This window comes from Cibotium barometz, chromosome 6, assembly GCF_041138505.1.
Source record: "Cibotium barometz isolate CiBa-2024 chromosome 6, ASM4113850v1, whole genome shotgun sequence".
In the NCBI taxonomy this organism is placed as follows: Eukaryota; Viridiplantae; Streptophyta; class Polypodiopsida; order Cyatheales; family Cibotiaceae; genus Cibotium; species Cibotium barometz.
Genome location: NC_141051.1, coordinates 13,957,393 through 13,975,059, shown reverse-complemented (window position 1 = coordinate 13,975,059; position 17,667 = coordinate 13,957,393). Strand labels below are relative to the sequence as shown.

At 39.0% G+C, this 17,667-nt stretch overlaps 1 protein-coding gene across 3 annotated transcripts in view; it reads left to right on the top strand.

The window, feature by feature from the left end:
* Positions 1-17,452, top strand: part of LOC147637432 (MADS-box transcription factor 23-like) — an 83,062-nt gene extending 65,610 nt beyond the window's left edge. Inside the window, exons 6-7 of one of the 3 annotated variants that reach the window (XM_086799229.1) lie at positions 16,780-16,881; positions 17,123-17,452. In XM_086799229.1, the coding sequence (XP_086655355.1) occupies positions 16,780-16,857 (78 nt within the window). In that variant the 3' untranslated portion in view covers positions 16,858-16,881; positions 17,123-17,452. Of the gene's footprint in view, positions 1-16,729; positions 16,882-17,122 lie in introns of those variants that run through there. The other 2 variants (XM_086799228.1, XM_086799230.1) reach the window with 2 other exon arrangements.
* The last annotated feature ends 215 nt before the right edge of the window (positions 17,453-17,667 follow it).

Here is a 17,667-nt window from a genome sequence, read left to right as displayed (position 1 = left end):
TGGGTGTATCTGTTGAAGGTAAATCTAGAGGTTCTACATGCTTTAAACATTTTGTTTCTATGTCTGAATATGTGTCTTAACGTAAAGTTGGCACCCTTTATATATATCCAAGGGAGGGAGTATATGTATAGAAGTTTCATTCATATATGGCAAGAGGCATAAAACAACAATTCATGGTGGCTTACACATCTCATCAAAGTGGTGTGAATGAGAGGAAGAGAACATATCTGTCATGGAGATGGCACATTACATTGTTAAAGGCTAGGATATTTGGTTGGAGGCAATTACTTGTTGCACTTATATGCTAAATTGATGATGCCCCAAACAAGGCCCCACAGACATACCCCTTACGAATCGTAGAATGGAAAGAAGTCCTTTGTGGCTCATTTGCATGTTTTTTGTCGTCTTGCTTATGCTCTTGTGTCTAAGAAACGATAGAATAAGCTGGGTGATTAGGTGGTAAAATGCATTTTTATGGAATAGCACAACTTAGAAAAGGCAGAGGGTATAGACTCCACAAGGTAGATTTTGGTGACATTAGGGAAAATTGAGACTCAAATTGGGCCCTTTAAGGATTTGGGGACTTCTTGAATATGCAAAATTTCCCATCATGCTATATGTCATTGGAAAGGTCTTGAAGAGTAGATTCAAAACGTCCAAACTCTGCTCACTTCTGAGTCCATTTGCAAAAAAAAAAAAAAATCACCATGAGCCCAGTTTTTGAGAGAGAGAATGTGTAGCAATCTATAAAGGGACCAATTTGAGCCCAAATTTCTCCTAATGGTAGAGATGTATTTGTTGAGAGATCACTTCTAACCTATGCTTTTATTTTAAAAAACAAAAAAATGTATGTTCATAGGACATCTTTGATACACTGCAATCCATATATGGAGAAAATGAATAATCAAACAAGGTGCTGCAAATTAGCCCATACTACGTGAAACCAACTCAAATTATTTCACTCCACATACCAGAACATGGATGAGGCATTTGTGGATGAATCACAAGGCATCTGAGCATATGTCAAAAAGGCTGGTGTAGGCATTGAGGGCTAGCAAATTAGCTACTCCTTTGCCTAGAAGGACATGTGTAGGTTCTCATCATCATGCATCTTATTCTTTTGTGGATCATCCTCTCATTACCATTATATGCAATGAAGAGGACCTATTTCCTTTCTGAAAGCACACTAAAATAATCATTGGTGTCATTTAAGAATAAGTACTACTCAATCCTTAAAAATGATAGTTGATATTTAGCAAAGTTTTCTTATGGTAAAAAGTACTTCAATGTGATAAGAGGCATTGTAAGAAAACTCCACTAGATGTAAGTAGCTTAGCCACTTTTTGGGCTCTCTTCGTAGCATGACCGAAGAATATCTTCAATTACCTAGTTTAATCTTTTAGTCTGACCATCTGTCTCTAGATGATAAGTTGTACTGAGATCTAAGGAAGTTCATACAGCTTCGAAGAATGTAGTCCAAAACCTTGATGTGAACTTAGAATCTCTGTCACTTACTATTCTTCTGGGTAAGCCATGTAGTCTGAAAATCTCCTTGAGGAAGACTCTGGCAATATCCACTACAGAGTAGGTTTCTTTTACTTGAATCAAATGGGCAACCTTGGTCAATCTGTCAACTACCACAAAAATGAAGTTGTAACCTGATTGCGCTGATGGTAATCCAGTAACAAAATCCATATTGATACATTCCCACTTCATCTGTGGAATGTCTAAGGGATGCAGCTTCCGTGGCATGTTAACCCTTTTTGCCTTGACTCTTTGACATGTTAAGCACTGATGTACTGTTGAGATATCGAGCTCGTCTAGTGAGGCGGTGGACACTGATGACCCGCCTGGGGGATAGGCCACTTACACCACTGGCATGGTTGGTGAGATCTTGGTGATATGCGGCCAGTGGGATGACAGACTGTGTGACAGCCATTCTATAGTTATAGTGCCAGCTCATTTAGTTGAGTTCACACTATATAGAACCCTTGTATGTATTTGGTTGAGTACCTTTCATATTGTGTGTACTCTTATCTTGTATATGGTGTGTTGAGTGTTGAGAAAAGTAGAAGAAGATTTTTAGCCTCTCACCTTGTGTGTTCTCTATTAGGGTTTTGTGAGTGTGTGTGTGTGCTTGGTTGCAAGAGCTCAAGCTCTCTTCCCCCCTGCATCTTTTCATGGTATCAGAGCCTGGTTCGTGCTAAGGGCTGAGCTGTAAGCAAGAGAACCATAGGAAGCGGTACGAGGGTAAGAGCTTCAACTACTCTTCCCTATTTGTGTTGGTGACTACACCCTTGTCGGGAGCTCTACGGGAGGCATCGGCAAATGATCTCTGATTGAGGAGCTTTCTTCGCGGGAGTAAAGCTATAGGGCAAATATACTCTCCTGTCGGACAATAATTTCCAGGGCCGAAAATGCGTTTCGGGTGCGTCTGGACCTCCGTTTTTCAGAAAGCAGGCGATTTCGAGCACTGCGGGTAAGCATTGATTCTCTGTAGAAATCTGTTTTAAGAACTGCAGGAAGACAGATTGGTTGTGCAGACACTGTGGGTGCTGCAAAGAGGTCAACAGTTGCCATTGGGTGTATGTATGCATATTGAAGTCACTGGTTGTGACATTTGAGAGTACTACAGTACCGCTGCAGAAAATACAGCAGTTTGTGCAGGACAAACCAGAGTGCTGTTTCTGGTTAAATTGTGTGTCTAGCAAGATGTCAAATGATGGCATAACACAGATTGTGGCTGAGAAACTTGATAAGAATAACTTTCATGCTTGGAGGTTCAGGTTGACGAATTTCCTGATGGGAAAGGGCTATTGGGACTACATAGAAAGTGAGCATGAAGAGGTACTGGAGATACCGGACATAAATCTGACTGCTGCAGATATGAAAGAGTTTAAAGACTGGAACCAAGGAGCCAGGAAAGTTATGTATTGGCTCCATTAGTATACAGAACACCATGATTGGGCACATTCAGGATGCCAAGTCCCCCAAGGAGGCGTGGGACACCTTGGTAAAACTCTATGAAACAAATACCAAGGCATGTAAGATACAGTTGAAGAATGAACTTCATACTGTGGAGAAAAAGAGCATGTCTATGAGTGAATGACTATGCATTGAAGATAAAGGGTATTGTGGAATCCCTTGGATCTATTGGTGTGTCAGTAGATGATGATGATAAGGTGGAAGTCTATCTACGTGGTCTCGGGCCACAATACAAGGCGTTCAAGACGCCTATTCAGACTCGGGAAAACATTCCCAACTTTACAGATTTGGTGTCTATGCTGATTATAGAAGAGAAGAGATTGGGTGAAGACCAACAATCTATGCTGATTATAGAAGAGAAGAGCTTGGGTGAAGACCAACAGTCTTCACAAAACAAAAATAGTTCATAGCAACAAGCCTTCTACACAAGTTCAGGAAGAGGACGAGGTAGAGGAGGCCGTGGACGCGGTCAAGGAGGTGGCCGAACAAGTAATCAGAATTATGGCAAGCAGCAGCAACAATAACAGTCCCAGAATACACAACAACAACATCAACAACACAAGGTGGAAGAGGCAAATTCAGAGGCAGGTGGAGTCAAAGAGGACGTGGAAATTGGCAAAGGCAATATAATGATGCACATGAATGCTTTTATTGTGGTAAGCTTGGACATGTGCAGGCTGAATGTTATAAGAAGTAGGCTGACATGCAAAATGGGAAAGTGCAGTAGAACAACTATGCATCCTCAAGCAGAAACAATGAGGATAATGAAAGGTTGTTTGTTATGCAGCATGTCGTGAATGCCATGTCTGAAAATGTTGAAGCAACACAAAAAGATGATGTATGGTATGTGGATTCAGGTGCTTCGAACCACATGACAAGTCATGGGGAGTGGTTCAAGGAGATAAAAAACCTTGAATGACCAGGTTTTGTGGAAAAACAAGGGATGACACTGCTCATCCCCAATTGCCGATGTTGGAGATGTGCCATTGTCTATGCAGGATGGCAAAGTGAAGTACCTTGCAGATGTACTTCACGTTCCGAACATAACAAAGAATCTGGTTTCAGTTGGCCAGATGATTGAGCAGGGTTTGTAGGTTCGGTTTAACCCTGATGGTTGTTATGTTGAAGACTTTAAAGACAAGTGCACGTTGGTTGCAAAAGGCAACAGAGTGGGTAGAATGTTTACGTTGAATGTAGACATGCCTGAAATGAGTGCTGCGATGTTTGCAAATGGTTCAGGAATTGTTGTAGACATAGATATTTGGCATAAAAGAATTGGACATGTGAATGTGCAGAGAATGAAATCTATGTAGACTAAAGGAATTGTGACAGGGCTGCCAAAATTTAAAGTGGAGGGTATGCAGAGAATATGTGAAGCATGCCAATTTGGAAAGCAAACAAAGCATGTATTTCCACGTAACAGATATATGAGCAGAAATGCACTAGATGTTGTGCATTTATATGTATGAGGTCCTACGAAGACCATGTCTATGGGAGGCTGTAGGTATTATGTGACATTCATTGATGAACCACACAAGGAAAGTGTGGGTATATTTCATGAAGGAGAAGAGTGAGGTGTTCACTCACTTTCAGAATTTTAGAGTTTTGGTTGAAAAGCAAACAGGGAAATATGTAAAGTGCCTAAGGTAAGATGGAGGGGGAGAGCACTTCTCCAATGAGTTCTATGAATTTTTGAAGAGAAATGGTATTCGGAGACAGTTTACATGCAGATACACTCCGCAGCAAAATGGAGTTACTGAGCGAAAAAACAGGCACATTGCTAAGATTGCGCGAGCATTGATGGAAGAGAAGAATATGCCGCATAGCTATTGGGTTGAGGCTGTTTCTACAGCAATATACATCATGAACAGGACTCCAACTGCAGCCATACATGATGTAACTCCAGAGGAGAGGTTTACTGGCAGAAAACCTGATTTGTCTCATCTGAAAGTCTTTGGATGCATTGCATATGTGCATGTGCTAGATGAGCTAAGAACTAAGCTGGATCCAAAAGCTGAAAAATGTGTGTTTATTGGATAAAGAAAGCCATTGGATGCAAGTGGGTGTACAAAGTAAAACATAACAGTGATGGAAGCATAAATAGGTATAAGGCTAGATTGGTAGCCAAAGGATATGCGCAGACATATGGCATTGATTATAAGGAACCTTTTAGCCCAGTTGCCAAGATGGCAACAGTGAGAGTTGTGATAGCAGTGGCTGCGTCAAAGCAATGGTCTTTATATCAGATGGATGTAAAGAATGCATTCTTGCATGGGGATTTGCAAGAAGAGGTGTATATGTTGCAGCCACCTGCTTATGAGGATGTGAGTCACCCCGAGCATGTTTGCAGGTTGAAGAAAGCCTTGTATGGCTTAAAACAAGCACCAAGAGCACGGTCTGACAAGATTTTTGAATATCTTGTCACTATTGGCTTTCATGTAGCCAATGCAGATTTCTCGCTGTATGTGAGACATGGTGATAGAGGGGTTGTGCTTGTTGTCATCTATGTAGATGACTTGATCATTACGGGGGGCCATGATGCAGAGATCTTTGATGTAAAGATCTTGCTTAGACAGAAGTTTGAGATGAAGGATCTAGGGGAGCTCAGATATTCCTTGGGCATTGAGGTGATTACGTCACCACATGGTATTGGATTACTGCAGAGACAGTATGGCTTGGACATGTTCTCCAAGTATGGTATGACAGGCTGTAAGCCTATTTCCGTGCCATTGGATCAGAATGGCAAGTTGAGTGCAGATTCAGGAGAGATCTTGGAGGATCCTACTATGTATAGGCGCATAGTAGGAAGCTTGATTTACATGATGATCACCAGACCAGATTTGAGCTATGCTGTTGGGTTGGTGAGTCAGTTTATGCAGGTTCCACGAAAATCGCATTTGGATGCATTGAGATGCATATTGAGGTATATGAGGTCTACTTTGCATTGTGGACTATTTTATGAGACTGGGATAGAGATATGTGTACATGGGTACACAGATGCTGATTGGGCTGGTAGTATCTCAGATAGAAGATCTACTAGTGGCTTCATGTTTTCTTTGGGGAGTGCTGCTGTGATTTGGAGCAACAAGAAGCAGCCTACGGTTGCTCTATCTAGTACAAAGGCCGAGTACAGAGGAGCTACTATGGCAGCATGTGAGGTAGCTTGGTTGAGAAAGCTACTTGCAGATTTGGGTCTATCAGTGGATAGACAAGTTGTCATTTTCTGTGACAACATTAGCAGTATGCAGTTGGCCACGAACCCAGTTTTTCATGCTCGCACGAAGCATATAGAGGTCCACTACCATTTTGTCAGAGAGAAGGTCTTGGCAGGAGACCTTGACCTTGTTTATGTCAGCACACAGGATCACGTAGCTGACATCTTCACCAAAGCATTGGGTACAGAGAAGCTCCGTAGATTCAGAGCTTCACTTGTTGGTGTACATGAGATAGAGTTGAGAGGGAGTGTTGAGATATCGAGCTCGTCTAGTGAGGCAGTGGACACTGATGACCCGCCTGAGGGATAGGCCCCACACTTACACCACTGGCATGGTTGGTGAGATCTTGGGTGATATGCGGCCAGTGGGATGACAGGCTGTGTGACAGCGATTCTAGAGACTGGCATAGTTATAGCGCCAGCTCATTTAGTTGGGTTCACACTATAGAGAACCCTTGTATGTATTTGGTTGAGTACCTTTCATATTGTGTGTACTCTTATCTTGTATATGGTGTGTTGAGTGTTGAGAAAAGTAGAAGAAGATTTTCAGCCTCTCACCTTGTGTGTTCTCTATTAGGGTTTTGTGAGTGTGTGTGTCTGCTTGCAAGAGCTCAAGCTCTCTTCCCCCTTGCATCTTTTCACGTACATGATTGAGTACATCCCTTTTGAGTCCTGGCTAGAAGAAGCTCTTCTTTACAGACATGCAGGTCTTTATGAACCCAGGATGTCCATCTATCGGGCTATCATCCCTCAAAATTTTTCTCTTTGTTTCCTCCTCATTAGGATGCACAGCAGATTATTATAATGCATGCATCCTTCGTCCATTTTGTACCCAAGAACTCGAGTCATTTCTTGAGGAGTCTTGCTTTCCTGCATCAGTAGGGTAGCAATGGGGGCAAAGAATCTATCCTGCATTTTGTACCCAAGAACTCGAGTCATTTCTTGAGGAGTCTTGCTTTCCTGCATCAGTAGGGTAGCAATGGGGGCAAAGAATCTATCCTGCATGATTTTCTCTCTTGCTTCACTGATCAATGGATTTGACACCAATTTTATTGCAAGCAAGGAGGCTTTCCTACTGAGCGTATCGGCTACCACATTTTCTTTCCCTGGCCGGTACTTTATCTCAAAGTCAAATTCCTGCAGGGTCTGCATCCACCTTCTTTGACTCATGTTGAGATCCCCTTGGGTGAAGATCCACTTCAGACTTTGATGATCTGTCATATCAAGGTGAATCTTTGTCCCAAGAGATAATGTCTCCACAACTTCACGGCATATACTACTGAGAGTAACTCCAAGTCATGGACGGCATAATTTCTCTCATGCGTTCTGAGCTTTCTGGACTCATAGGCTATTGAATGACCTTCCTGCATAAGTGCACCACCTAGGAAAAAACCACTGGCATCTGTCTCACTACCTCAGAGGGTAAGGAAAAATCTGGCAATTTTAGGATAGGGTTGGTTACTAAAGCGGTCTTCAGCTTATCAAAAGCACTCTAACACATAGCAGTCCACTGAAGTAGGGTGCTCGTCTTGAGAAGGTTAGTCAAAGGGGATGCTATCTGAGCATACCTCGGTATAAAGATTCTATACCATCCAGTTAATCCCAAGAATCCTCTGATTCTTTCACTGTTTTGGGCTCTGACCACTCCACAACTGCTTGGATTTTAGCGGGGTTAGGAGAAATCCTGTCTTTTGATACTATGAATCCCAAGTATTCCACATGGTCGGCAGAGAAAGTGCACTTGCTCTTCTTTGCAAAGAGTTGGTGCTTCCTTAGGATTTCTAGGACCTTGCGCACATGATCTTCATGATCAGCTACATTCTTAGAGTATACCAGGATCTCATCAAAGAAAACAAGAACAAAATCATCCAAGTATTCTCTGAGAATGTCCTGCATGAGACGGTTAAACGTCACTATGGGGCATTAGTCAATCCAAATGGCATGATCGTGAATTCATAATGGCCATAGCGAGTATTGAAAGGTGTCTTCGGAATGTCTTGTTCCGTGATTCTAATCTGGTAATACCCAGATTTGAGATCTATCTTCGTGAACATTTGGGTTCCACTTAACCAATCTAGAAGTTCATCGATCCTAGGGATATGATACTTATTTTTAATTGTTAGTTGATTTAATCCTCTGTAATCAATATAAAGTCTTAACGTTCCATCTTTCTTTTTCTGAAAGAGAACGCGCGTACCCCAAGGTGAAACACTAGGTCTTACGAATCCTTACTCTAGTAGTTATCTTAACTACTCCTTAAGTTCTATGGCTTCTGGAACTGGCATTTTGTATGCATGCTAGGCTACTGGCTAAGCTCCACGGGTTAACTCTATCTCATGATCTGCTTCATGAGTTAGAGGCATCTGAGTCAGTTCTTCAGGGAACACATCGGCATACTCACTTAACAAATCTGGTCCCTTAGCCTTGAATTTTATATCTACTGGATTCATCTTAACTACATAGATAGCTTGCCTCTTTCTGAGTCCCTTTAACAATTTAGAAGCTTTGACTAACTGCAGCACTGGGGATCCAGAAATTCCAGTTCCTTGAACTTTATTTCTTTGAAGGTCAAGGAAAGAGATGGTTCCATTGTGACAATGAATGTCAGCCTGATTCTTATGGAGCCAATCCATTCCAAGCATTCCATCATAGATTCCCAATGGTAGGACTCTGAACTGGCAATCTGTTATATTCCCATCTAGATTAAATTGAATATGGTCTGTCTCAAGGTGGGTGAAAAGAATCTTTCCACTAGCCAATTCCACTCACATAGGTTTTCCTTTTTTTTATTTAGGACTAACTTACACAGACATCCTGGGGAAATAAAAGAATGTGTACTGCCTGAATCAATCAAAAGCTTGAATTGCTTACCCTTGTACTCTGCTGGAGTCTGGAGGACTAAGAATTGATGATTTGGTCCCTAATGCTCAATGGTGGCGGCATAGATCAGTCCTTTTTCTTCCTCCACTTTCTCAGCTATTGTGACGCTCTAGCTGTGTTGTAGTCTAAGGTGGAACTCTCTCTCTTTTGTTACCCAAATTCTTGGATGGAGTTCTGAGGCTACTTTGCATTGAGGTTGCAGGTTGAGCTGGCACTCTTCTGGGGTTGCCTTGGTTTTGGCAAGGGGGACCCTGATTGAACTGATATGAAGGAGTCGGTCTCTGAACTCTAGGACCTTGGTTCCCTTGGCCCAAAGACGGAGTTGGGCAATCCTTGAGCTGATTTTCCCAAACCCTTGACAACCCGAAACACCTGTTTTCACTTCGAAGCTCTTTCCTCTGCATTCTAGAAAGAGTCGGAGTTCCTAGAAAAGAGCTTTAAGGAAAAGGTCTTCCTTCATTCCTAAAATTTCCCGTCTCCTGATTCTGATTGGGATCTTGGTGTTTCTTTGGAGGCGGAAGGTTGGAAGAACTTCTCGGTGTCTGGAATCGTTTGAAGGATGAGGGAACTGGCTTTGGCGGGACCTTAACAATAAAGGCCTTGGCGAAGTCACTCTGACTATCTTTAGCCTTGCAAGAGCCATTTTACTCTTCTCGTTGTATCCGCGGTGACATCGAAGTATTCTTCCATTGCTTCAATCCACTTCTCCACAACCTTGCCCAAGCTCTCCTCTTCACCCTTGAAGGGACCTGGCTGAGTTCTGTGAAGGGCTTTGGGAACATCGGGGTCAAGTTTTCCTCATCTGTGAGAGGATCTGGCTGTCGGCCCCACGGTTCGCGCGTCTCATGATTTTGCCAAAAATGATACATCGTTAAATTTGTATTTGATTTCGTCATCGAGATTCTAAGACTTAAGAGGTTCGTAAATAATTACTTAAATAAGATAATCGATCTTATTAGAGATCTACGACATATGTCTGATGGATAGATCTTACTTCTTCAACTCGTTTTTCTAATAGACAAATCACTTATATAACTAGAAATTTTTCACAAAACATTTCTTTATTTAAATAAAGGTTGCAATATGTACATAGAGCATCCTAGCTCCAGAATATCAAAACCTCTGCGGGAAATGCATGAGACGGCGATACTGTGGGCTACAGACATGCCGCGGTACAATTGTTCCCAAACTGCTAAAGGTGCTACAATCTTACTTCTTAGAATAAAACAGCTAAGAAGTCTATAAATATGACAAGGAAGTCTGAAATATTGAGCTGTGGGGTGATAGGATAACACTCTGGACCACCTTTAACCTCAACAGGACCATAGCTAAAGAGATATTCTCGCTCAGCATCAAGCCCTGGCTACAAGAGGTGTGGACATACTGCCCTGAATACCACATACACTGACATCTCTACACTGGGTCGGGAAAATACAACTCCTCAAAATGTTTCACGAGCCTTGCTCTGCTACTTCGAGACGTAATAGAGGAAAGGATATGCTCAAAGGCGAAAGCAGTCATATCCTCAGATATGGAGTGAGATCGGGAATACCAGATAAACATGAAACTTCCATCTATAAAATCCGATTCATCGATATTAAAAGTCTTCATTAATGAAGCTTAAGGAATGAAAAAACAATATGTAAATGCTCTTTCTAAGTTTTTTATTATAAATCTTTAATAAAATTCATTTTTCCTTCTTAAGCCTTCAACAACGCTCTGATACCAGCTGTGAGACCCCCGCCCCCTCCGGGGGGCGCTGGCAACAGAAGCAGCGTCAGCCTCTCATGCGGGGCAGGGCTTCACACTCGGGGCCTCACCCACGAATATCCGGACAAGAGACTAGCCCGACGGTTCCTCCGAAACCAAACCCGAAAAAACTTCCCTCGCTCGAAAGGCACGGGCAATTCCACCAAGAAAATCATCTAACGGGAGATTTATCTAAGGGGTCAAGGCCTTAACTATCCAATCTGATCCGACCAAGCCTGTAGATCACATGGCCAAATCAAGGAAGAGACTTGCACTTGGTTCATAGAATCACCGCTTTCCCCCCCTTAGGTCAGCCGCCGTTGATTCTTTCCCACATAACAAGAATCTTCTAGGGACTTATTCTAACTAGCGTAACTTGACGTATCTGAATGTATTGCAGGAATCCACCGATCCAACCAACCGGCCCATGGGTTAACCAACCACCCAACCACTGTATTGGTGGGATCTCTTTATATAAAAATTTGGTTATGTTTTGTCCTATGGGTGAAAAGAGTTCCCAGGCCCCCTAGCCTGCGCTTCAAGAAAAATTTAAGGTAGTCACACCACTTACACACCCAATATGAAATTGTCTTTTTCACAGATTCAGCTATCTTTAAAGCAATCTTTTAATGAAACCATAATATTACTGATCATAATCCTCCAAAATATCAAGTCCATTGTTTTACAAAAATATCATCCGGACTCTCTGTTGAAGACCAGCTAGTCAACCAACGAGATCCAATCTTGAATTCCAGTTCACATAGATAATTTCTTTCCAGTCCATCCATATCTTCCTCGACATATGCATGGGTGTCCTAGCAACCGCGAGCCTATGCATCTTGGTAAGAACCCTCTAGGATCCTACTTAGGTGTCCTAGCACTTCACTCAGGGACCGCTTTGTCGGTCCTCGCCCATCGTACCGGAAGCACACCATTTTAACCATATTGAGGCTGGTCAAGACCTCGGTAGGCTGCTTTGTCGGCAAGCGACGTCCTTTGACGACTCCCCGCTAGTTGTTGCAAATGAATTTCTCCTTAGTTAAACATAAGCCAAATGCTTCCTCCAGCATTCTGGCGTAAAACAGTCCTTTTCAAAAACAGAGTTTCTATACAAGATAGAATTTTCCCGTTTTGAGCTTAATCCCACAAAAGAATCCTTTTTCTTGAAAACCCGATTTTCTTATTGAAAATCATGAATCTCTTATCAGGGTAATCCACCCATCAATTTCAATGAATTTCTAGCTCATTTCTCGATGGTATCGGTCTAAGAAAACTTCCCTAAATCAGTCACGGTAGTCTATTCTTCGTATTGAAGATTTGGAATTGGTCATGAGATTTTGCTTGATTCACATTTGAGAGATGGGCAAGTTATTTACTGGCCCGCCATTCTCATGGTCCTGGATTAACCAAAAAATTTTCGTTTTACTTCTAACTTTGATTCTTAAGGATTTTCTTCAAATAAATTAACGGTGGCTTCCAATCGTAAGAGAAACTCCAATTTTATAGAAATTCATTCTATTTGACCATAATAGATTTAAAAATAGTTCTATTTGAGAATAATGCGATTTTATAAAAATAACTATTTTTCCAAATAATTCAATGATGAATATGCATCATTTTACTTATTAATCCACATAGAAATATCTTAAAATATTTTTTCCATCAATTTTTTCTTCATCATTAGGATACCATAATTTCCTACGTGAAATTATGGTGAAAACTCCTCTTTTAACATCAAAATTAATTTAGACATTTTTCTACTTAAATACAATGAAAATTTCTCTTTTTAAATAAATAAAAATAGCCATAATTTGAAATATGCCAAAAATTCCTCTTTTAACATTTAAATGTTTGCATATCGAATATCATGGGAATTCCTCTTTTAACATCTAAAATTTTATGCACGAAAATAAATATATCAAAACTTTCTCTTTTCTCTTAATTAAATAATTATGCATAAAAACAAAAAAGTATTTTTCATAAATATGATAAAATTCATTCTTTTAGCATAAAATATCTAAACCTAGAATATGGTAGGAATTCCTCTTTTTGTATTATTAAAACAATGCATAAAATGAAGATATATATTTTTTTCAGGAAAATTTACCATAGCTTCATTGGCAATTTGTGAGAATATTCACTCTTCTATTTAAATGAAAATATGATAGAAACTTCTCTTTTAAACTAAAATTAGATTTATGCATATAGAGCATAATTATAATCACAATTATAAGCATAATTATGATTAATTATTTAGATTAGACTAAATTAATCATTTCTCATTTTTGAAATTTTTTTCATAACCTCCTTTCAATTTAGGATGAATTTATATGATTGTTCCATACCATAAACAAGATTAAAAGAATTAATCTTTTTGTTTCCTAGATTAAAAATCATTAAAATAACTAACCTCTTTCTGTAGCTTGTCAAGCATAGAGTTTGGCTTAAGATAAAGAGATCATGAATAAGAATCATCCTTCTACCAAGGATTTAGCCATAGGAATGACTAATCTTTTCAAGAGAGAGATTTCCTTAAAGAAATACATTAAGATTAAGCATAAAAATTAACATTAATCTAAATAAACATTATGAATCTTTGGGAAAGCTTGATTTGAAAAAAACCGTTGCTTAGAAAGCTTCTCAAGCTTTAGAGGGGTTGAGAAGAAGAAAATCATTGAGAGAATCGAAAATAAACCATTAAATTAGGTTTACCTTTGATTTGGGCTTGTTTCTTTGGCTAGAAGAGAAGAACCCAAGCAAGTCCTTGGCCACCAAGAGAGAGAGAGTAATCTCCAAGCGAGATTGGAGGAGAGAGAAGCTCCAAAGCTCTCAAGAGAAGAGGGAAATTAGAGAGACAATAGAAATAAGCTAATTTAGAGAAAATACTGCCATGGTAATGCTCCAATATGAAAATACAAAGGAATGAGGGCCTATTTATAGGTGAGGGAGGCCACTAACCAAACCCAACTAGGTTCTAGAGCCTTCTACCTTTAGTTTTACCCAATTTGAACAAGATTTGGATCAGTTTGGCTCCCTTTTTGATCCAGTTTGCTCCAGGAGAGAGGAGAGATAAAAATATCACAGTTGTTTGAATTAAAAAACCCAAGCAATGATGATAAAAAAGGAACCTACCTCAAGTGGATTTCCCACCTTATCGAGGTGTCCAAAAAGCATCATTTTGCCTAAATATCTCATTTTTTTTTACTAATATGCCTTAATTTTTAACTAATAAACCCTATACTCAGTCAACTCTTCATCTTATGTGAGCATTTACTCATTTTTGGGTTATTTTATTTTATTCTTTGTGTTTATCTCATCCCAACACTTGGATTAATCCTATTGGCCCTCTAGAACCTTATTTGGATCTTTATCCAAAAATTTCTGAAAACGTGGACCTTAGGCTAAGGCCTTTATTAATACACATTCTGTTTCAGGGGAATTTATCTTAGATGTTAGGAGGAATTTTACATCCAAAAATATCTCAATTCTGAATTACCTCTCTCTAGAATATTTTCTCTTTCTAGGTTAAAACGAGAGAAAACAATATTTTTCATGCATTTTGAATTAGGGGATTGAGGTAAAAGCTTATACATTATTCACGACTAAGGAGGAATCTCACACTTTTTCCCACATCGCACATGACTACAATCTGATGTATCCATCCGGTGTATTATTGCATTGGCAATGCATCATTTATGGAATGTACATTAGTTGGATATCAAGCATGCCTTCTTAAATGGTGATTTGCATTAAGAGGAACTTATGCATCTTGCTCTCATGGTTTTTTTGTGAAGGGATTGAAATCTAAAGTATGCAGGTTAAGAAAAGTTTTATATGGCCTTAAGCATGCTCCTAGAGCACGATATGAGAAGATAAATGCATACTTAATTGAAAATAGTTTTTGTAATAGTCTATCTAAGAGATGAGAGTAGGTTAAATAAAGCGTTTTATAGCCTTAAACAAAATTTCATCCTTCAAGGCTAAATTACATGTGTCATTTGAGATGACGGATTTGGTATCTTTGCATTATTATTTGGATATATAGTTTATATACAACATGATGATGGTATTGTGATGTTGCAATCAAAGTATATATAGAGATTGCTTACAAAGTTTGGTCTTGAAGACTATAAGCATGTTGCTACACCGCTAGAGATAGGTGCTAGGCTAAATGTCTAGGATGCAGGGGTGAACCATTTGATGTATCACTTTATTAGCATTCGGTGCCTTATCTATCTATGTAATATGAGGCCAAACATTTAGTTTGGGGTCTCCTAGTGCAAGCAGGTTTATGCACAGCCTTGTAAGTAAGCATTTGCAGGTTGCCAAGTGAGTTTTTGATACTTAGATGACACTTAATTCCTTGGTCTATTCTATACTAAGAGGGATGATATGCTTTCAATAACTCTGATTGTGCTCGATGTTATAACACACGAGTGTCCACTATTAGCTTTTACTTCATTATGATGATTCATGTATATTATGTCTCAAGAAGAAGTAGCCAACAATGACCACTTCAAGCTATGACATTAAGTACATGGAATCTTTTATAGTGATTGTGGAGTGTGTATGCTTAGATGCCTTTTGGTATCATTTATAGCGACGGTGGAGTGTGTATGACTCTCAGGGGTGCACTACTAAGAAACCCTATGTATCAAGTGCGTTCAAGGGGTGTTAAAAAAACCCCTTACCTGTGAATTTCTTGTGAATAAAATGACCCCTTTTTCTTTATAGATTTATAGGTTTTTTTTATCGATTGAAAAAAACCCTTCTGTAAATGTGTTTCTGTAAATTTACCTCAATATTTTGAATTTAAAAACCACTTTATTTGAACTCGCGTGCTATACTTACATATTTTTAGGTGAACCCCCCGAGGTATGACTTAGATTCCTTTTGGCATATCTTAGTGTTGGTGGTGGGACGGTAGTCCCCCACCTCCATCTTCTCACTGATAGCCAAAGTTCATTGGCCATTACAAGGAATGTTTCATGCTCCCACAAAAATCACATTAAGGTACATTATCATTATGTCAATTTACAAGAGAGAATATCCTTTATTATGTCTCTATACATGAGAATGTGGTAGATATATATTCACGAAGGCTCTCTCATCACAAGAGAAGGTAAAATATTTTTACAATTTTTTGCCCTTATTTCCATTTGGGGATTGATCAGCCATGTGATCCCTGTACATGTTCACATCATCAACGTAGTAAGGAGGATTTTATACCCATTCATATGGTAGTAATGTGTGGATGTATAGATTAATAATGGATTGGGGATTCTAGTATACACATTCTTATGGTAGTGATGTTAATGTGAGGAAACATATTAATAATGGATCCAGGAATGTTTTTCCTCATTAGGAGTTTTTTTTCCCTGAGCGTGTGTACACACTCTTATAAGTGAGTGTGTAAGTGACCTTATCATGTTAGTACACTCACTCCTCATAAAAGCGTGCATACACCCTCTTATGAGTGAGTGTAAGTGACCTTTCATGTCAGTACACGTCTACTTAACTCACTCTCATCAATCTACTTCAAGCGTCATGCTTCTCTATATCCCTATTTACTTGATGCATTTGTGTGTGTGTTGCTACCTTTGTCTCTCCACACATAACTGCATACATTGTTTCTTATACTACATATTTTCTTTTAGGAAAAAAATGTGCATAAGAAAATTGCTTATTAATACTCAAGGTATTGTTGGCATATGTCACTTACAACAATTAGCAGCATAAGGATTAGAGCATCATGTGTGTACATTAATTGTGATGAAGTTAGAAATTGTATTAGAGAAGTTGAGTCAAATAGCTTGTCAAGTTTAATTAGTAGCACAATAATTAGCAACACAAAGAGTAGAGCATAGTGTGTGTACATTAACTTCTAAACAAAAAAATCAGATTGCAGAAGCCGAGACAAGAATAAATAGTTCATCAAGTTTTATGAGTAGCACAATGATGGAGCGCAACTTTACGGAGAACTTTCCAAATACTTTCGCTTCCAAGGAGACACCTCCGAGCATAAATGATTTTGCCGTTTCTTTGCAGCTTGGGTAAAATTTCTAGACCATATTTTCAATAAACTATTTGAAGCTCTCAAAATGTCAAATTACTGTTTTGGTTTTATACCATAATAATGTATCTACATGATAGATTATTCTCATTCACCTCTATTTTACACTCATATTTATACATTATTCTCATTCACCTCTCTTTTACACTCATATTTATAGATTACACTCATCTTTGATTGCTAAAAAGAAATTTCAACACTGAACATAAAGTTTTATGTAGGTTGGCGACTTTTTCTTACCAATATCATGATGCACCTTGGAATTGAAGCTTTTGACACTAGGAAAGGGTGCTAGCAATAATTTCTTTATCCAAGACAAAATAAAAGCATCATTTTCTATGGATGATAAAATTTGAAATAATTGTAGAAATGGTCATAAAGGAAGTAAGCCATTTGAATAAAATAACTCTTTTAAGATAGTGGAGTAATAGCATCTAAGCATATATGATTTGTAACCACCCAATATGTGAGCTTTTCCCCTGAATATACGTTACATGTAAATGATGCCACATTTTTCATGGTAGTTTAAAACATTTATTATATTTATGTAGTGGGTTCTTCTAACTAAATGATATTTGATGGAATAACTATGCGAGTTGGAGAGTTTTAAAACAATAATTGTAAAAATTTATTGTATTAATGTAGTAGGATCTTGAGTCTTGTAATAAATCCCTCAATTTCGTTATCATGTTAAAGGGATGAATGTACAAGTTGACAAAATTTAAAAGAATACACATTATTACACAAGAAAACTTTTTAAAAATTT